General features: G+C 35.0%; 1 protein-coding gene across 2 annotated transcripts in view; it reads left to right on the top strand.

The window, feature by feature from the left end:
• Positions 1-8,004, top strand: part of LOC129756781 (chondroitin sulfate synthase 1-like) — a 72,488-nt gene extending 64,484 nt beyond the window's left edge. Inside the window, exons 3-9 of one of the 2 annotated variants that reach the window (XM_055753790.1) lie at positions 2,552-2,740; positions 2,810-3,124; positions 3,193-3,305; positions 5,828-6,140; positions 6,244-6,389; positions 6,447-6,765; positions 6,825-8,004. In XM_055753790.1, the coding sequence (XP_055609765.1) occupies positions 2,552-2,740; positions 2,810-3,124; positions 3,193-3,305; positions 5,828-6,140; positions 6,244-6,389; positions 6,447-6,765; positions 6,825-7,891 (2,462 nt within the window). In that variant the 3' untranslated portion in view covers positions 7,892-8,004. Of the gene's footprint in view, positions 1-2,551; positions 2,741-2,809; positions 3,125-3,192; positions 3,306-5,827; positions 6,141-6,231; positions 6,390-6,446; positions 6,766-6,824 lie in introns of both variants that reach the window. The other variant, XM_055753789.1, reaches the window with a different exon arrangement.
• Positions 8,005-22,118: the final 14,114 nt, after the last annotated feature.

Raw genomic sequence — 22,118 nt, 5'->3', positions numbered from 1 at the left:
CCGTGTAAAAAAAAACCTAGGTGTATATGAAAAACTTTAAACACATGAGCAGACATCTGATTTCTATACATCGGAGATGTTGAAATCTCCTGCAATTTTCGAGAAAACGATTTTATTGTATAAGTTATCTTAATTGCTGAATCTCAAATCGTGCAGGTTAAATTCGCCTATTGTTGATATTAAAAAAAAATTACATTCTTTGGCAATAGTTTGTGAAGTTTTCTAAAAATTGCAAGAAACTGATAAATTTCATGCGACAAAGCTGTAATTTAGAAAAAAATCTCTGTTTTTTTATAACTTTATAGAACTGAGCAAAAGTGGGAGCTCCAAGATTCAAAGTTTCAATAATAAGAATCATAAATTTAATCCATTTGAACCTGTTTTCTGGGAAAGTCCCATTTTACAAACATGGTTGGGCCTTCAAAAACATTCTCTTATTCCACATTCAAATTATTATTAAACCTTCATTAATACCTTAAATTTTTTGTACTTTTGATGTTCAACTGAATTAGACATCCAACTTTTTCTTTTGACCATCAGTACGTATTATTTTTAAAGGTCAAAATATTACATGAATAGTTGTCTTAACCATTTTCTTTTTAAAAAATTGAGTTGCGCCTTCATAAATTCCACAGAATGGTTGACAAAACATCAAATTCAATCAATGCATTTTGAGGGTGATACGCTTTGAACACAAGGCGTGTTACCTCAAAGCTGCTGATGAAAATTATTTTTCAGTCGACATTTTAAAATCAAATGTCTGGATTTTTCCAGGTTTTTAGATAATATAGCCCGGATTTGTGCGGCCCGGGCAAGTGCTGAATAAATTCTGGCAAACTTAATTTAACTGGAGAGGCACATTCAGGATAATAATGCTATCTCCTATTTACTGTTGAAATTTTAGCATCATGATTTGTTATTTCGAAATCAAACGGTTGTTCTCGCAAATGGTTTAATGGTTCAAATAAGTTCTTCGTGCATATAAAAGAAAACGCCATATCGTTTTAGTGAACAAGGATTTTTTTAGCTTTTGTACAATTTATTTATTCAATCTTTTCAGATGCTCTAAAAACTAAGTACAATGAAAAATATTTAAACTATCTTATTCTAGATTTAAAAACAGTTTTGGAAACATTGAAATCGAAATCACTAGATATTTCATTTAAGCGCGCGCAGCATACATCCAACGGGTTGTTTTGACTGTATTGGGTTCGTCGCAGGGCAAGTCTAAGAAAATGCTTATGATCATCAAGTCAAGAATATGGATAAGTTTTCTTTTGGAATAAACATCCTTGAGCTCAGTTGTTGTAATAGATTCTTTAAGCTGTGAAGTTTACTGTCAATTTCCAGAATTTTTTCGGGTTTCTTATACAGCGTTCTAGAAAACCTTTCAAAAATGTTTCTTCAACATATGAATAAAGCTTTGAAATACACTAGAGTTAAAAAAATAAAGTTCGTTGAAAAAAAAAGTTGAGTTTCAATTAGTTTTAAGCGCTTTACTAAAATCATATCAATTTCAAAAACATGCTTTAACTTTGATATATTTTGGATCATTTTAACTATGTCCAAAATTAGGAACATACAAAAAAGAGTGTCCCTAGTAATTATGGACAATGGACATAGCATTTTTTTTTTGATTAAATGGTTAAAACAATCTTATTACAAAATCATGGTGATCAACAATCCGACAAAAATTTTCAAAAAAGCTGATAGAAAAATTCAACTTGTATCTTCCATTTCTAAAACAGTGGTTTTCTAAGGAAAATGCTTAGAGTCCCAGTTTTTACTTAAAGTCGTGGGAGTTAGAATACTGAATTGTATGGATGATTTAAGTTCAGATGATCCGTTACATTATCAATGGTTTGTAGTTGTGATAAGTCAAAAATAACGTTTCAAACAGAAAAAACCAAACGGTATGTTAACATTAGGCATACAGGCCAAATTAGGAACACCTACCCTACATCTATTGCTCGATTTGTAATATTTTCTATGAGAATCAAAAGCTTTGAAAAACTATCTCAAGATGTGAGAAACTATGTCATCTTTATTTTGATATCAATAAATTATAACTTTATTTCAGTATATTAAAATAAAAATTGAATATATGTTGTGGTATTTATACAAATGTTGCATCTTACCCTGCTGTTGCATGATGCCTCGTTTGACGGTATATGCTTTTCAAATTTCCATTTTCAGTAATCAAACACAATCGTGTCATCAAATGCAATCCTTGATTAAAATCCAGCCGGGTATCGTTTTGAAGTGATATAAACAATGCACCAGAAACTATATTTAACTCATAAAGATTGTTTACTTTCAATGCATCGCAAAATTATGCTGCGCCATTCGTTGCCTCTCTTGGAAGTCGTCAGCGTCATCAAATCAGTCCTGCGCGTGGCTGCCAATTACCACGCGATAGTATCTCATGTTACAAACAAACCGTTTGAACGCAGTTTGTTTCCTCAATCACATTCATGCTCACAAATTTTATCAAAACAAAAAAGTTATCATTGTTTTTTGAAATTTTTATTTATCTTTTCGCTCTCAACAGCCGCGCTCGAAATCATCGGCCTGCATCCGTCCGAGATGCCGGACAACTCGCAGCACAATCTAGTATTCGTGGGCGTCATGACTGCCAAAGAGTTCCTCGGGAGCCGTGCCAAGGCCGTGTACGACACCTGGGGCAGGAACATTCCCGGCCGGATTGCCTTCTTCAGCTCCGAGGAATCGGTCGCCGACAGTAAGGATGACCCAAATTTAGTAGATTTTGATTAAATTATATTTTCAATGCTTTCCATTTTAACTTCAGATCTACCTCTGGTGGCTCTCAAGGGAGTGGATGATCGCTATCCACCGCAGAAGAAGAGCTTCATGATGCTTCACTACATGTACGAGCATTACATTGACAGATTCGAGTGGTTTGCTCGAGCGGATGATGACGTCTTCATCCGGACCGACAAATTGGAGCTGTTTTTGAGATCGATCGATAGCTCAAAGCCACAGTTTATTGGACAAGCTGGCCGAGGAAATAGCGAAGAGTTTGGGCTACTGTCTTTGGAGTTTGATGAAAACTTCTGTATGGGTGGCCCTGGGGTTATCATGAGTCGAGAAACTTTAAGAAGGGGTAAGTTGAACAACAGTTTATGAATCAGACTTAAAACATGATTGATTTATATTTGACTTTCTCAACAGTGGCTCCTCACATTCCAACTTGCCTCAAGAACCTCTACAGTACTCACGAAGACGTAGAGGTGGGTCGATGTGTTCAAAAGTTTGCCGGTATCCCATGCACCTGGAATTATGAGGTAGGTAACCGATTGTAGCTGTTTGAAGGAGTTAATTTTTACGAATTTTATCCATATTTCTCCACTTATACACCTGGATCTCCGAATAAACTCCTGAATCTATATCCGGAATCCGAAAAGAATTTAAAACAGATCCTGAACACAGTTCCTGAGACCTGGATCTTGATCCTCAAACAGAACTTGGATCCTGATATTGCGTTCTGATCCTGATCCTGAATTCTTGTTCATGGTTCTCAATGCTGTATTCCAGATTCTATTTTTGGATCAAAATTCCGGTCCGATGTTGATCCTGGATCTAAAATTAATAAAACTTCTGAATTTCTTTGTTCTTTCCTTCGAGTAATGCCCTCTTGAGGGGGTTTGTATTTCCCTTGTAGTACTGCCGCTTACAGTGGGTTTGTAAAAACCTCAAGTACTGCCCCTTTCATGGGTTTGTTCATACCTCAAGTACTGCCCCTCTCAGGTTTGTACTTTCCTTTGAGTACTGCCCATCTCAGGGGGTTTGTTCAGATCGCAAATACTGCCCATTACAGAGAGTTTGTACCTATCTTAAGTGCTGCCACTCTCAGGTAGTTCGTACATATCTCAAGTACTGCCCCTCACAGGGAGGTTGGACATAACTCTAGTACTACCCCTCTCAAGGGTTCGAGTATTGCTCCTCCCAGGCGGTTTGCACTTACTCCCAAGTACTGCCCATCTCAGGGGGTTTGTACTTTCTTCCAAGTACTGCCCATTTCAGGGGCGTTGTACTTATCTCAAGTACTGCCCCTCTCAGGGGGTTTGTACTTTCCTTCAAGTACTGCCCATCACAGAGGGTTTGTTCATATTCTACCCCTCACAGGAGGTTTGTTCTTATCTCAATTTTTGCGTCTTACAGGGGGTTTGCTCATATCTCAAGTACTGCCCCTCTCAGCGGGTTTGTACTTTGCTCCAAGTACTGCCCACCTCAGGGAGTTTGTACGTATCTCTAGTACTACCACTCTACGAAGGTTTGTACTTTCCTTCAAATACTGCCCATCTCAGGGAGTTTGTTCGTATCGCAAATACTGCCCATTACAGGGAGTTTGTACCTATCTTAAGTACTGCCACTCTCTGGGAGTTTGTACATATCTCAAGTACTGCCCCTCACAGGGAGTTTGGACATATCTCTTGTACTACCCCTCTCAGGGGTTTGTACTTCTCTTCGAGTATTGCCCCTCTCAGGCGGTTTGTACTTTCTCCCAAGTACTGCCCCTCTCAGGGGGTTTGTACTTTCTTCCAAGTACTGCTCATTTCAGGGGGTTTGTACTTATCTTAAGTACTGCCCCTCTCAGGGGGTTTGTACTTTCCTTCAAGTACTGCCCATCACAGGAGGTTTGTTCATATCTCAACTCAAGTACTGATCCTTACAGGGGGTTTGTTCATATCTCAAGTACTGCCCCTCTCAGGTTGTTTGCACTTTTCTTCAAGTAATGCCCATCTCAGCGCGTTTGTTCATATCGCAAATAATGCCCATTAAACGGAGATTGTACCTATCTTAAGTACTGCCAAGGAGTTTGGACATATCTCTTGTACTACCCCTCTCAGGCGGTTTGTACTTACTCTCAAGTACTGCCCCTCTCAAGAGGTTTGTATTTTTTTTTCAAGTACTGCCCATCTCAGGGGGTTTGTACTTTCCTTCAAGTACTGTCCCTTACAGGGGGCTTGTTCATATCTCAAGTACTGCCCTCTTAAGGGTTTGTACTTTCTTTCAAGTACTGCCCATATCAGAGGGTTTGTAAATATCTCAAATACTGCCCTTCTCTGGAGGTTTGTTCATATTTCGAATACTGCTCCTCACAGGGAGTTAGTACATATCTCAAGTACTGCCCCGCTTATGGATTTGTACTTTCCTTCGAGTAAAGCTCCATTCAGGCGGTTTGTACTTTCCTTCAAGTACTGCCCCTCTCAGGGGGTTTGTACTTACACTCAAGTACTGCCCCTCTCAGGGGTTTTGTACTTTCCTTCAAGTATTGCTCCTCACAGGGGGTTTGTGCGTGTCTTAAGTACTGCCCCTCACAGGGAGTTTGTACCTATATCAAGTACTGCTCTTCTCAAGAGGTTCGTACATTTCTCAAGTACTGCCTCTCTCAGGGAGTTTGTACCTATCTTCGTCCTTATTTGATTTGTTTTCTTTTCTGCCCTATTTATTTTACGTTTTAAGATTTCTTCTGTCAGTTGCAGGACTGTTACATGTGTTCTTCGAGCATTATTGCATTAGTGCGGCCATATATTTTTTCAAATTTTACTTATCATTTTTCAATTTGAATTTTCAACAATCATATCATCTCCAATATTTTTGATTGCATTTACTGTTTATTTATTTTTTTTTACACTTTTTTTTTCTCAACTCCTAAATTGGTAATTACGGCGTCTACGGTGTTTGTTTGGAACTTCCTTTTGTTCATAATTATCGCACTTAGCCCTTCATATCATTAACTAAAATTGAAATGAAAATAACGATAATAAATTTTAATTCCCTCGAAAATGTTCCAACATTCCAGATGCAATCGATCCTGCACCACAACTCCAGCGGCAGCCGTGCGTTTTCGGGAAACCTAAAGAACAAGGAAGTCCATAGTGCCATCACCCTCCATCCGGTGAAGAAGCCGGCCTTCATGTACCGGCTGCATGCCTACACCTTAGGCCTTAAGGCCCAAGAACTTCGGCAGCACTCGCTGCTCCTACATAGGGACATCGCTCAGATGACGTCGCTGCTGCAGATCCCCAAAATCAACAAAAACCTCGCCCCCGGGGTCCCAATTTTCCCCCTGGACGCTAGCAGCCCCGACTATCTAGGGGATCATAACGTTCTAGGTAATGTACATACAGTCGGAGTAGTAGTTCTCCGGACTCTGTTCGGTGTCTTTTTCGACCTTGCCAACAACGTTGACTGCTCTACTTGTAGGTTCGACGCCAGATCTCAACCGGCAGAGGCCGTCCCATCTGGACGAGGTGATCGAGTGGGACTTCATAGCCAAGAGCCTGTATTCGGGCCGTCATCCTAATCCGAAGCGGAGGATCGAGTCCAGCCTGAAGGAGGGCTTAAACGATGTGGTTCGGGAGGTATGTTTTGAATCTTTAGAGGATTTCTTGAGTTTTAAGGTTATGTTTTCGTTATAGATTATGGAACACATCAACAACTTCTCCCGGCAGCGAGGTCGGGTTATCGAGTTCCGGGAGCTCCTCTACGGGTACATGAGGGTCAACAGTTTATATGGGCAGGATCTGATTCTAGACCTGTTGCTTGTATACAAGAAGTATCGGGGGAAGAAGATGACTGTTCCGGTGCGGAGACATCTGTACATCCAGCGATCTTTTACGGATATCCGAGTCCGGGAGATTTCTGACGGAGTCATACCTGCTCATGCCGTGACGCTCGATCGGCGGTTAGGTCTCGAAGGGAATGTCACTGTATCGTGGAACAGTACCACAGGATTGAGTATGTCATGTTTTGAGTCTCTCAAAAGTTATGTCTAATTCTTTCTTTTCTACCCACAGATCGCATGAGATCCTTCCTGAACAACGGTTTGCAGAAGCTGACCGACACCTTTGCCATCAACAACCTGCCCCAGCCAGAGGCTCGAAAAGATAGAATTGTATTTGTAATACCGCTCGCTGGTCGATCGGAAACCTTCATGAGATTCCTTAGAAACTTTGAGCTGGTAGCTCTACAGCACGATCGTCGTACCGATCTACTGGTCTCGATGTACGTCGATCCCTCGGAGTCCCCTCTGATAGCGGGACTCCTTGACAAACTGGGTCAAAGATACCCCAACAACAGGATCAACTACCTTCAGCTGTACGGGAACTTCTCCCGAGGAGTCGCCCTAGATCGTGCCATCAAAAGTCCGTTCTGTAAACAGAACGATATCCTGTTCTTCATCGATGTAGATATGATTTTCAATCAGCAAACACTGGACCGGATACGAGCCAACGTGATCCGAAACCGGCAGGTTTACATGCCTATCGTATTCAGCGAGTACGATCCCCATCCAAATCCTCTCGGACAAAGCTCTCAAACCAAACCCATTACGACCGAGCACCTCAATCGAAGCCACTCAAGTCAGGACTTCACCACCAGCTACTCGGTCACTAACTACAATGGATATTTCCGCCAATTTGGCTACGGCCTTGCCGGAATCTACAAATCCGACATCCTCCGGCCGGACATCGGTGGCTTCAACACCGACATAAACGGCTGGGGTCTCGAGGATGTCAAATTTCTCGAAAACATTATCGCTGCCAACCTCAAACGCACCAGCCAACGGTTGCTGGATGTGGCCGATGGGAAAATCGATCCGTTTCAGGATCATCAAAACCCTACAAACCAACCCCAAGATCCCCCAATACAACAGGAGCTGGTGGTATTCCGGGCACCGGATCCCTCGCTGGTGCACATCTTCCATCCGATTCACTGTGATAGAAATCTGGAAGACTCCCAGTATAAAATGTGTCTCGGAACGAAGGCCAACACTCTCGGGAGCTTCCGCAGCCTGGAGAGTCGATTCATGCAGAACCGGGAGTTGCTGCTCTATGGAAAACGGAGGGGAAAAGGCATTCGGTAGCCCGGCTTGCCGGCTGGCTGGAGCAAACATTAACGGCGATATTCAAGACAATTTTAGTTACAATTAAGCTTGCATGTAAGATGTTAGATTCGAATAAAATTGACTGATATGAATTGTGGCTCGATTGTTGCCGGATATCCGAAACTGAAATCGATGAACCCCGAGTATTTTGTTCTAGAATGACCCTGGAAACATTGTGATTCTAATGGACCTTTTTCTAAAGTTTTTTTTCCTGAACACCACTTTTTTTAAATTTTAATGCCTAATTTCACCTGCTTCGATTCACTTTGCCAAATGCCAAATCTACTACAACAGATCCGTTGGATACGTTTATCAATAACATCATCACCAATTTTAAAATACACACCGCTTGCGAACTTCGAGCCAAAGTTGCCCAAATCACAGAAAAATCTATAATTGCACAGAGTTTGGATCTTATTTTCGTCACAGAATCTGTGTTACAGAACACAGAATTTAGAAATTATTGACAGATTCCACATAACTTCGAAATTTTGGACTTTTTTTTCAAAATAAAATTTTCAATGTCTATATAAATATTGGATCATTATCTTAGAATTGGAAAAATATGATAAAAATGGTAATGTTATTTCATTTTTCTCAAGTAAAATAAAGAAAGAGGCAACTTGTCATGACTTTTGAATAAAACTTATAGAAAAAGCATCACAGAAAACCGTTACAGAATTTTTGGGTAAAATCACAGAATGTCAGAATTTTTATCGTAAAAACACAGAATATTTTTCGGCAACCCTGCTTTGAGCCTGTCCGACTATTGTCGGATGATGATTGTGAATTTAAAAAAAAATCATTGTTATTGTTGTTTTTCGTTATTTTTTGATTACTTTTTTGATCATTTTTTCAAATGTTTAAGATACAAAAAGCATTTTTTTTTGTTTTTTTTTATGTTGGTCATTATTTTAATAGTATTTTTTTGTAATTTTCAATGATAAGTATTCATTATCAATTTTTTGAATGACTTATAACTACGCTCATGCCATTTCTTTTATTTGAGTTATTGTTATGTTATATGAACAACATTAAAAGACAAATAAACCACGATTTTTGTGAATTTTCAGTAAATGCAAAAGATATTTAAAAAAATCTTGATATCACAGTTATAAAATCAAACTGTGTTGAAATAGATAGGCTCCAGAATTTGAGTTTTAGAACATCTTCTTACCTGATCATGGTTTTAATCGGGCTCAGATATCCTATACAAAATATAAGTAAAGTCCTAGGTCATGCGAACGGGGGGAATTTAGGACTTTGACCACTTATCATGGAGATTTTTTCAAGGTAAACTTTTTAGTTCAAGCAACGAATCTATGTATCAAAGTTTCATTTTACAAAAAGAGACGAACCAGCCCGAGGCTGAAGGTCTCTACAATAAAGAAAAAAAAATTAACAAAACTTTTTAGAATTTTCATTTTTTTCCACAAATCTTTGGTTTTTAAACTTAAATCTGGACACACAAAAACCCTACCTCATCTTTAAAATGGGATTTCTTTAAGAAGTGTATCAAAATAATTTCATTTATTTAAACCAACCATGTTAACTTCAAAATAAATTCATCAAATACTTAATTAACACATCATCAAGCTGGTAACCACGAGACAGGTGATAACTTCCAATGATACTCTACAGAATTAGAATTTTTTAACAAAATATCCATTGCTTTATCAGTAGGTAATAACTTAAATCATAAAAATTGTTAGTGACATTGAAACATCTTTAAAACAAAATTCAGCCTTTTTTATTTTGTGACTCTTGGTACTTCAAAGTGCTCAGTTTCAATTCATACAGAATTTCAGAAATTGCACAAGGTGACAAAACTGATATTTTTCCGAGGTGCAAAGAGTCTTTGAGCATTTTTTGATTGATTAAGGTGCCCTGATTCCAATTATTGATTTTTTTAATCGGATTTCGTTTTTGAAATAACTTTTGAAAATTTCGTAGAAAAAACTTTTAGACATTACAAAAACTTTACAAACAAAGTTAAATTTTAGTCCCAGACGAAGATCCAATGAGGATCGAAATTTTGAAGCGTCAAAACGGCGTTTTTGCTTAAACAAAACTGCAAGCCGGACTCCCCTCTCCACAAAAAAAAAGATGATTAAAAATAAACATTTTTTTTATTTTCCTTTAGATTTTTTTTTATTATGGTTTTAAGAAGATTTGGTTGGAAATTTATTTTAGATGTAAATTTAGGATTTATGTAACCAACGGAAAATATCAACTTAAAAAGATAACAACAACTGGTGGTGTTCAAAACTCGTAAACATTCCTTTTCTGTTCAGTTAATCTTTTGTCCGAAGCTGATCATTCATTTTTTATTCAAAATTTTGATTCTTATTCGTTTTCTGGTGCTTCGGAAATTTTGGTTTGAAATTTGTAAAATAGAATACTTCAAATTGATATAGTTCTATTCAGAATTAGAAACATCATTCAAACAATAAATTATTATATACATTTGAATATTTTTTTTATTTTTTCAAATCAATATTATAGACTTATGTAGGAAAATGGTTTGAAATTAGATTTTCTTTCTTTTTGTGCATTTTTGGTATTGTTTTTTTTTCCTAGCTAATTTTTAAATTCAAAAAAGGATAGGTTCTTTCATGGATCTGATGAAGTCCGGATTTTGTGGATTTGAATGTTTTTTACGTGTCAAAATTGTGTTCAACGAACAAATTTTATTTTAAAACAACGTTTTGTGAATCGTTGATTGTAATTTTTTACTGTTTGATATTTTCGTCCGTTGAATTCAACAGAAAAATAATTTTTTTCGACATTTCTTTGTAAAATACAATTTTGACTTCTGCGAAACTGGATCGTATATTTTTGCTCCCTATAACGAAGTTTATTGAGTTAGTTTTAACAAAATGAAAATCAAATAGTCTGAATTCCTAGACTTCTCAGGTTCAGATAGCTGTGAGAAAATTTTTAGGAATTCTTTATTTGAATTCATGTGAACCTAATACGGGAAATACGGACATGATGGCCACCCGAGGTAAGATGGGCACTTTCAGCCTTGGCACAACGGTTTATTTTTTCGAAGCGTACCTTCTTTTAGAGTTAATTTTGTATTTACTACCGTATATAAAACTTGGATTTTTATTCACTAAATGCATTTTTCTTATAAAATAACATTTAGCTTCCATGTGGTGAAAAAATCGAAGCAGCTCCAATTTAACTTTTTTTATCAATCACTACTTTTTCAAAACACTAAAATTCACGCAGAATGTTTGAAAAACAATCAAACTAAGAACCCCAACTCAGGAATCGTGTTCTTCTGTGGGTCGAACCACACTGAAATTATACCTTTTATTTGTAATTTTCAGCTGAACTATTTACAAACTAATTTTGTTTATTAATTGAAATCTGGCAATGAGGCCGGAACAAATTTCAAATCCTTCTTTTGTCACTCGGAGTTAAAACATCACGAGGGGGGGGGGGGGGGGACAATAAAAAATAATGCGAAAAACAAATAAAGTTGAATAAATTGCACAAAAGCTTGTATGCAACCAAATTGCATACTATATTATTGCATAAAACTTATAAATCATAAAACTTATAAATATTTTTTTTTATCGAAAATTCAATAAAATGAAGAATACAAAATGAATCAAAGCAATCGAAAGATTCCTTTAAATTCAACCACGGTACCGTGGTTGAATTAAAAGGAATCTTTCGATTGCTTTGATTCAGTTGAATCATTCAACCAAGTAGGCTCATACCACAACAGAGTGAATACAAAATGTAAATTAACTTCCATCTTCCAAAATTTGGTTCTTGGTCTAGTAATCTTTCGGATATTTGTATTTTTATTTGAAATTTACCTAAAATACTTCAAACTTTATTTATTCCCCCCTTCGGGATTTTGGAAATTTCGAAGGGGGGAGGGGGGTGACAAAAGAAGAAATTGATATTTGTTCCAGCCAATCTTAACACATTAAGAACCGCAGACATCGGAAACTGAAATTCGACATTATATACCTCAAAATTCCCTGTACTAAATTTTACAAATTTAGCATTTTTAAATTACGGTTAATGTTGCTTACAGTTTTGTCGAATATTGTTTAACACTTAAACTCACCCCATTCGAGTTATACTAAGGTAGCACAATGTTGGTAAGCGATAAAACGAGATATCTCGTATTTGGTCCGCAATATGTATGTTAAATTCATGATCTCTTGATATCTTCAACAATATATTTGATTGTAAAATTCATTTACAAGCAAAAGCTGTATCTGAATTTCCATAATATTTCTAAAAAGTACAAAAAATACGATTTCCGAATCTCATTCCAGATCAGAATCTTTTGAGCCAAGTTTAAGAGCCAATTTTTTCAATCATGAATCTATGATTTTAATTCTGTACTTCAGGATTAATCTTAGTTCAATATTTAAGTTATTTGTTCGTAATCTGTATTGTGAATCAGAATTAAAATATGAATTTACAAAGACTTGAATTTAATTTTTCATTTTTGAAATGCCATTTCAAAGCTTTAAATTTTTGAATTTTGTATAAGAATTAAGTTTCAGAACTTAGGATTTGAAAATAAAAAAAAATTCTCTATTTTTCATATTTTAAAAACTATTATCAAAATATTAAAAAAGCATATGATCTAGAAAAACATGGTTCAAATTTGATATGAAATGCAATACCAAATTTGAACCAGGATTTCAAAGCAGCTTATCATTTCCAATACCTTATGATTACTTGAACTGAAAATCAAGAATTCTGAACTGGAAACAGAATCCAAAATATAAAAACAGGAATAAATTTTGGTTATGGGATTTATGGAATCAGAACTTCCGAGATGGGTTCAAATAAAGTCAAAATTTAATATAGATAGAACGGATTTTCGATGAACAAGAGAGGTAATTTTGAGAAAGTGTAGCAGAATTTTGGGCTTGGCTTGGGTTTTTGAGGTTTGGACAACCTTGATTAACCTTATCAATTATAAAAATTGGGTTCTGAATTTTAAATTTCAAGTGTAGAGTAGAATACCTCGCTTGCTGTTTTCGATCCTCATTAATGGGGGAGGGAGGGGGTTTTCATGGTTTTTAGCATTTTGAATGAAATATTGCCAGATAAACAGAAATTTTGCTCAAAACATAAAAAGGCGCATTTAACCCGAACGATTTGAGGTTCGGCAGTTCATCCAAAGTTATAATAAAATCGTTTTCTCGAAAACTGAAGGAGATTTTAGCTTGAAAAAATTACAATGTACAGAAAACAAATTTCTGCACATGTGTATTTATTCCCTTTATTTGCCAAATCAAACAAAAAAAAAATTGTGTTGATAACTTTGAGCAAATTTAAAAAACCAAACATAAATGCATTTTGGAGGCCTTAAATATGATAAAAAATCTGCTAATGACACATTCTACCGTGACGTGAAATCGTTTTTTCGAAACTGTTATCATTCTAGAAGTCAACCAATTTACTGGAAAATAAAAAAAAGAAAAAAACGATAACAAATTGATTTTCCTTCCAAATAAAATTTGGTCTTTAAGTTTAAGTTTTTTGGGTTGCGATCGATTTCTTGTCTGACGTGAATTCACGCTAGAATTGACCATTTTTGACTTCAGTACATATCACTTCGATTTCCTGTGTTAAAATTACTACTGTTTCTCACAGTCTTTATTTGATGAATCACCTAAAAAATGTTTTCTATATTTTTGTTTTTTATTTGAAAATTAAGAGCCAATTAAAAAATCAAGTAAATAAAGTTCGATTTGTAAAAATTCGACCATCTGGAGGGTCAAAACAGCTTGAAGGGCATATTACCCTTATAAAATTTTACAAAAAAATAACAAATTTTGTTACGAGACTTCACTTATCACCGCTGCTGTAGCTCAGCTGCATTCTAACCGATTTTTTTTAAAATTAAGTGTTTCAGAATCCTCTCGTCAATTTCGAAGAAGGTCATTTTATGTTATGTTTGACGTTATTGTTGTTATGTTCTTATGGTTTGTGATTTTTTGCTAATAGTTTTCAATTAAAATTGAAATAATGAAAAGATGGAGGGGCTGCGCATCAAGTTTTGAAAGAGGATCGGAGTAATGTTTTGAAGGGAATTGCGTTGGCAAGAAATAGTGGAAATGGAGGAAGTATATGCCTTCAAGAGTGATGCGGTCGCGAACAAGTTGTCTCGACAACAACATCGTAGTTTTTGCGTCGCTTTAAAAATCAATCAGCGCTTGTTGTGTGTGATTTGATGTGGTTTAGAAAAAAAAATGAAGAAAGGTCAAAATTTAAAAATTTAGTTAGGAAATTTGCCTACTATGATGGTGAAAGCCGATTCGGTGAAAGAATTAAAAGGAAAAAAACAAATAGATGAGAGTTGGATGTGCCTACAGTGAGAAAAAATGAGGGTCAAATAAGGTTTAAAATCGTTTTGGAAAAGTGAAAATATAGCTGAGGAAGGAAATTGGGTCTGCTGGCATTTTGATATGGTGGATTCCTGTTCTGGATAGGTGAACGCATTACTTGTCAGAAAAAGAAGGAGTTGATGCCCAGTTTGGTGAGATTGTTCCTGTTTTTTATCTTTTTTTTCATATTGTGGTTTATCGATTATTTGAACGTTCAATCAGGTGCCAACTGGCCAGGTATATACACGGTTGCCGGAATACCTGTAGTAAGTGTATAACATTTAAGATGTTATTCATTTTGAACTGGTTGTGTATCTGTTTGAATTGTTCTTCCAAATATATACTTACATTTAAACGTTACATTCACTTCACAACAGTTCACACGAAGCCATGGTGCCGGGTATGGAGTTAAGTGTTGTCTAAATAAATCAATGAATCCATACTTTGGTCAAACTGCGGTGAATCCGTGCACCCATGGTGGATTATCAACATACAACATACATACAGGTCATTTTATGTTTTGTTTGACGACGTCAAAGTTTTCTCGTAAAATTAAAGTTTCCTTTTTTCTGACGTCAATTTACTTATTTGCGACTATTTTGTTAGCTTTTTAAAACAATTCCATTGGATATTTAAAAAAATATTTTTCTACACAATGAAGCATTTGTGGGTTTCAAAACGTATTTAAAAAAATTTAAAAAAAATCAATCCACGTATTTATTAAATTATTTAGAAATAGTTGTCAACATTTACACATTTTCCAACAAAAAGATTATCAAAATTATTTAAAACATGTAAAATTTTTTTCCCTTTTTTCGTTGGTTTTGTTTGATTTAAATTATCAAAATGATTGACAATTTAGAAGTTTTTTTGATACGCTTACGGATAAAAATCAATTGTGAGCAGTTCAAGCGCGTAGATGATGAGTTTTGATGACAAAAATGCTTTTTCCAATTATTTTTTCTTAATTTTTGTTGATCATTTCCAGAGTTTTGACCAAATTTACCCGGATGTGCCCGGATATTTGATCGTCAGTTTATAAACCAAATGTCCTCTTATTTAATTTTTGGCATTTCGGCGAGTTGTGAAAATTCAAGGTAGAATATTAAGAAAGAAGATAAAAGTATTATAGGTGGAAAGATCAAAGCTAGAGCGCTTTGGGTAGAAGAAATTGAATAGTTGGTGAAAATGTGAGCAGGGCTTTTGTTTTGTGAACAGCTTTTGAACTACTTTTTTTTTTTAAATATGTCTTTATTTGTATCAATTCATCATTACATTTATATTACATAATTACATTAAATTAGGTGTTCAGCTCAATAATGAACTGTTCAGAGCCCTATAGTTAACTAGATAATAAAAAATTATTTATAAGATTTAAACTTGCTGAGCGCAATCAAGTATTTAATGTAGGAGAACATCCTGTAATGGCAAAAATATTTTAAACTTCAAACTAAACACTATCCTAAAATTAAACTAATTATAAAGAGAACGAATCTCTGCGATGGAAGACTGCATCGATTTGCCTCTGAAGTTGTAGATGATTTTGTTGGCCATCTCTTCGATCGATTCAATGCCCGCAATCCGATGAAGATCTTCGGTGCTGTGCCAAGGTGGAAGCCGCAAAATCATTTTCAGAACCTTGTTCTGAATCCTCTGGATGGCTTTCTTTCTCGTCGCGCAGCAGCTAGACCAAATCGGAACTGCATACATTATCGCTGGTCGGAAGACTTGCTTGTAAATAAGCATCTTATTCTTCAGGCAAAGTCGGGATTTCCTGTTGATGAGAGAATAAAGAGATTTAGTGTATTTATTACATTTAGATTGAATATCTTCAATGTGATTTTTAAAAGTAAGATTCCGATCAAGTGTGAGACCCAAGTACTTCACGTGATCAGACCATTCTAATGAAACCTCATTAAAAGTTATGGAATGATTTTCATTAGGTTTTAAAAATTTAGCTCTTGGCTTATGGGGAAATAAAATAAGTTGAGTTTTGGAAGCGTTAGGAGAAATTTTCCACATTTTCAAGTAATTCAAAAAGGAATTTAAATTTTGTTGCAATCTACTGCATACCACCCGTAAATTTCGACCTTTGGCTGAAAGCAAAGTATCGTCAGCAAATAATCTTCTACCTTTTCCTTCTGGTACATCAGGAAGATCAGAAGTAAAAATATTATATAAAATCGGCCCAAGTATACTGCCCTGAGGGACCCCAGCTCTAATGGGAGTCCTTTCAGAGCATGAATTTTGATAGCTTACTTGTAAGGTTCGGCTAGTCAAATAATTTTGAATAATTTTGGTGAGATATACAGGAAAATCAAATCGAGCTAATTTAGCTACTAAACCTTTGTGCCAAACACTGTCAAATGCTTTTTCAATATCTAGAAGAGCAACACCAGTTGAATAACCTTCAGATTTGCTAGCGTTAATCATATTAGTTACACTCAAAAGTTGATGTGTAGTAGAATGTCCATGACGAAAACCAAATTGTTCATAAGGGAAAATAGAATCCTGATTAATGTGAATCATCATTCTATTCAAAATAACTCTCTCAAATAGTTTACTTAAAGAAGGAAGCAAACTAATTGGTCGATAACTTGAAGGCTCTGAAGCACTTTTTCCAGGTTTCAAAATTAGAGTTACTTTGGCATTTTTCCATTTATTGGGAAAATAAGCCAAGTGAAAACATTTATTGAAGATTTTAACTAAAAAATTTAAAGTGCTTTCAGGCAACTTTTTAATAAGAATAAAGAAAATTCCATCTTCCCCCGGAGCTTTCATATTTTTAAATTTTTTGAAAATCAATTTAAGTTCATCAATATTTGTCTCACAGGAACTTTCAAATACATTTTGCTTAGAAAAAATATCATCAAATTCAAGGGAAATTTGAGCATCGATTGGACTTACAACGTTTAAATTAAATTCATGAGCAGACTCAAATTGTTGGGCCAATTTTTGAGCTTTTTCTGCGTTAGTTAAAAGAAGTTTATCCCCATCTTTCAAAGTAGGAATTGGCTTCTGGGGCTTTTTCAGAATTTTAGTTTATTTCCAAAACGGCTTTGAGTAGGGTTTTATGTCCTCTACTGCTTTGGCAAAATTTTCATTACGGATGAAATTTAAACGACGTTTGATCTCTTTTTGAAGGTCGCAATAAATAAATTTCAAATAAGGATCCCTAGTACGTTGATATTGGCGTCGACGAATGTTTTTCAGTCGTATCAAAAACTGAAGATCATCATCAATTAAAGGTTGATTAAATATATGTTTAACTTTGGGTATTGAAGCGGCTTTAGCATTGACTATTGAAGTTGTCAAATTTTCTACAGCCAAATCAATATCTTCAATTGAATTCAGTGGAACGTTTACATCCAAATTACGTTCAATAAAATTCCTATATCGCTCCAGTCAGCTTTTTGAAAGTTAAAAGTTGATTTTAAACTTTTGAACTACTTGCGTGATAAGAATATATCCCGGCGGCGATTAAAATAAGATAACTAAACCAAATGTCTGGATTTTGCCAGGAATTTATATAAAAGAGCCCGTATTTGTCCGGCCCGGGTCCCTACGTGATGGAAAATTTTTTACAAACCTTGTTTATATATCACCATTTTTTTCTCCCCACTAAAATGCTTCAAGCTCATCTTCGGGTTCTTGTATCAGATGAAATTTTAGAACATTTAAATTTAAAATTCATCTATGTCAGAAAATGAAAAAGACGGCGATTTTAAAAAAAGATGGATGTGATGAAAATAAGATAATTAGATCAAATATCCCTTTTCTCTCTCCTGCTGGTGAAACTTTCAGAGAGTTCAGAAAAATTTGAAATAGGCCCTAAATACAAACAAAATAATCCTTGTTGCTGATATCTTGAAAATCTTCTGTTCAAAAGTGATTTCGTACCATTTCCTAGAAGTAATTTTATAATTTTTAGCCCAATCTTTAAACTTATTTTCACTACCACAGGATCTCAATAATCTGTCGAGTATATGCGATTCAAGTAAATCAGATGGTCTCGTGATATAACTCAGTTGGCAAGTCAGTTGCATCCTGAGCCGATATCTGCGTGTTCGATCCCAACAGTAAATCGAACACAGGTGCACCGGATAAAATTTTCAATAATTGTCCGCCAACTGCAATGTTGATATATAGTCGCGAATGCCATCGACTGTAATCGAAAAAATTGAAAGGCAATCCACAGAATCTTGACATTTTTTTTCGTGATTCTTTATTTTTATTTTTTGGTTCCATCTCTAAAACCGTAGTTAGAATTCATAATCATTCAATAAATCTTTTTCTACATTTTCCAAATGTTATCCAGGCGATAAAATCCATTCATCCAACCATTGTCATCGCCAGAGGTAATTGATTAGCCACCTTCAGTAACAGGATCATAATCACCACCTGCCTGCGCTATGGACCGTTCTCGAAAATTGATGACAGCCCAACCGAAAACTGTCAACTGACATCCCATCCGTTCAAAATCAGGACTCTGAAGTGCCGAAAATCCTGAAAATCTAACCATCCACACATATCGATATCATTAGTTCCAACTGCCAACTGACCACAACCGAATTGCCTCGTTAGTTTTAGTTAGTTTCTGTTAGAACTAACTTCTGGCACCATGAAGGGTGCTCCGTCGAGGATTTGTCCAATTTGACATGGCTCGTTCCCGGCAAAGTGTCATCAAATTTAGAAAATGGCTGTGTTGTCAACAGTTGGACGGGAACCCTTTTATAGTTTTGATTTCTTTTTCTTTCCAACAAAAACAGGAAACTGCAAACTCGTGTATGGCCACATGTTCTAAAACCGCTAATTTATTATTTTTGATATTTTCGATCGTAATATCATTCCTCGGATTTGTCAAAAAAGGTTTAAAAAGTCCAAATTGAAATGGTTTTCTCAAACACGGATTCTCATAAAAAAAAACTTGAAGTTTTAAAAATGTCCTAATTGAATTATGTTTAGATTATTGTATATTTATAGAACCTTAAAAGAAGGACAAATATCCAACTATTTTGATCCGTTTGTTCCGACTCTCGTCCCCTCGGAATCGTTCAAAACGCAACTTCTAAAAGGTACCGCGAATAAGTTTCCCTTAATTGATCAATTCCGGAGGCGACATTTGCGAAGTAATAGCAATTAATTTCCGCGCACTCAACGCCGAAGTGAAAAGGCAACCCCGGTTTCCAATCGACAAATCAAACAATAAAATTGCAAGCCATTTTAAAATCTGCTCCCAGTTTAAGCACATTTTAAAGTTATGGATGTGTTTTTTTTATTCTGCTGTAAGGCTGTTTCAGTTCACCCATTATTAGTGGAGGGTTAACAGCGAAGGATAGAAAAAAAACACTTACAGTGTGCCAAATATGATGGTGAATTTAAAATCGAAGATTTATGGGTGCTCAGGGATCGGTTTTTTCTAGTAGGGTTTGTTTTTTTCTTCTGAATAACCTATGTTGTATCTTAATGGGCGCTCAAGTCGCGAATTTTTTGTGTCCTGTGAGGGGTAAATTTAGGGGGTCGTGTTTTTGCCAATCGAGAAAATGTGTTTCTGTCATTGTTCTGGGATTCAAGTGTTGAAAAGTGAGATTTGCTGTGGGTAAATTTATTGGTTTTGCTAGCTGGCGAGCTGTTTTCGAGCAATACGAGCTTGTTCGTATTTCATGTTCAGGGATGACAGCTTTGGCGTAAAAAATTCTTTGCTCTTGATGTCCTTTCAAGTTTGAAGTCAAAAGTTCCCTTTGATGATCGAATGAAAGAGATCTCGAGTTCCTGTTTCCTGTAAAATGTTTATACGGAAGGTATGATCAAAATTAAAAATATAATAAAAAAAAAAAACAAATAACCGAAAGTAGCAAATATTCATAGTGCATTTTTTTAGGGTTCTGAATGCTGCTTATGTTTTAATCTCTGTTAACTAAATAAATTAATAGCCCACGATTAAATGATTCTGGTCGAAGGAAATAACTTTCAATAAATTTAAATAGGACGAATTTCTCGCAATATGGGCGTTGCCTTGATGGGGCATGCAGCAAAGTCGATGAATTTGTAAGTTCGATTCCCCGTTTTTCATTTCTGAATTTTCTGTATTTTTTTTAATAATTTTGTAATTTTTGTCATTTTTTAACTATGTAATTTTTGAAATTTTAGTCTTTTTTGTAATTTTTGTTATTTTTGTAATTTTTGTAATTTTTTTAATATTTGTAATTTTTGTAATTTTTGTAATTTTTGTAATTTTTGTAATTTTTGTAATTTTTGTAATTTTTGTAATTTTTGTAATTTTTGTAATTTTTGTTATTTTTGTAATTTTTGTAATTTTTGTAATTTTTGTCATTTTTGTCATTTTTGTCATTTTTGTAATTTTTGTAATTTTTGTAATTTTTGTAATTTTTGTAATTTTTTTAATTTTTGTAATTTTTGTATTTTGTATTTGTATTTTTGAATTTTTCGGGTCCGTCGCTAAAATTTTTATTTTTTAATATTCGTGCCGTGGTTTTTGTTGAAAATTCTTAATTTTTCTACTATCGAACGTGGATGGAATATTTCGAGACTTTGTGCAACCGCAAAACAAGAGACAATCAAGAGCCGGCTGGAAAATCCATTATCAACTTTCGGAGACCTGAGGCATTGCCTTAGTTGGTGAGTTCGTTCCATAAATGTAATTCACGTAACATTTAATATGTTTCTTGAGAATCGGAAGTGTTTACCCGGAATTTTCCAAATTTGGCAGTATTATTAGTTTTCACAGTTGCCCGAAATCAATTTCACGTCGTAAAATTTCTTGGCACAATATTCTTCTATTTTTCAGTTTTCTATAACCTAGCCCAATGAATATATTTTTATTGTTATATTTTTATGATTTTGTAAAGCTATAGTGATTGGTATTTAATGAAATGTAATAGAGTTATGAATTCCTAAGCGAGTCATTGAGGTTTGAAAGTTAAAAAGCTTCTCTTCATCAATTGTTAACATAATTTATAAATTTATTTGAGACAGTTTTTTTTAAAGAAAGCTCGGATTCTGTACCATTTGTTTGGATTTATTTTTGAGATTTCGGCCTTTCATACATATGAATAAGTGTTGATTAATCAAAATTTGTGAATTGGATTTTTTTGTTGGTGTGAGCAGAAGGTGAACATTGAACGCAAGGCTTTCGATAAAATTTCCCTCAGAAATTGAACTTGAGATGGATTCCAATGATTGCTGCGATTGAAAACGATTGTATACAAAAACACGTTTCTCTAAATTCTCTATAGAATTTATTTTTAATTTTATTTGTTGGTACATGATGAGAAAATAGGTTTGAAAATATTTGGTTTCGACAGATGTTCGATTGTGTTCATGAAAGCTTAGAAAACAGACTTTCAAGAAATGTAATGGTATTCTTTTACTTTAATACTTTCGGCCTCCGACTTCCTCTAAATGAATGGATTATGACATGAAAACCTAATTTTCCCACTCGCGGTACAATGCGTGCCGAATTTAAATCTTATCATTTTGCTTTGGTGAGGGCGTTCAGAAGAATAAAGCTCATTTGTTTTGGCCTAATTGTAGGAAAACGCAATTATTTAAATTTTATAAATTTTCATCGAATTTTTTAGCTATGATTGTCTCAATCGTTAACTGGCATTTTAAAAGCTGGGAAATGTGATTCCATGCTTGGAAGTTTTCATTGAACATGGCCTCCTATGAACAAAAGTTTTTGAAGAATTTTTAAGATATAGAAACCTTTTATAAATTTTATGCAATCGCGGAATCAAACTGAGGCAAAGAGTTGAATTGCTCTGATGAGCTTTCAAAAACGATCTTGTGCAGTTATCATAACCTCC

This window comes from Uranotaenia lowii, chromosome 3 (genome assembly GCF_029784155.1).
Source record: "Uranotaenia lowii strain MFRU-FL chromosome 3, ASM2978415v1, whole genome shotgun sequence".
NCBI classification, from domain to species: domain Eukaryota; kingdom Metazoa; phylum Arthropoda; class Insecta; order Diptera; family Culicidae; genus Uranotaenia; species Uranotaenia lowii.
This window is presented reverse-complemented; position numbering and strand designations above follow the sequence as displayed.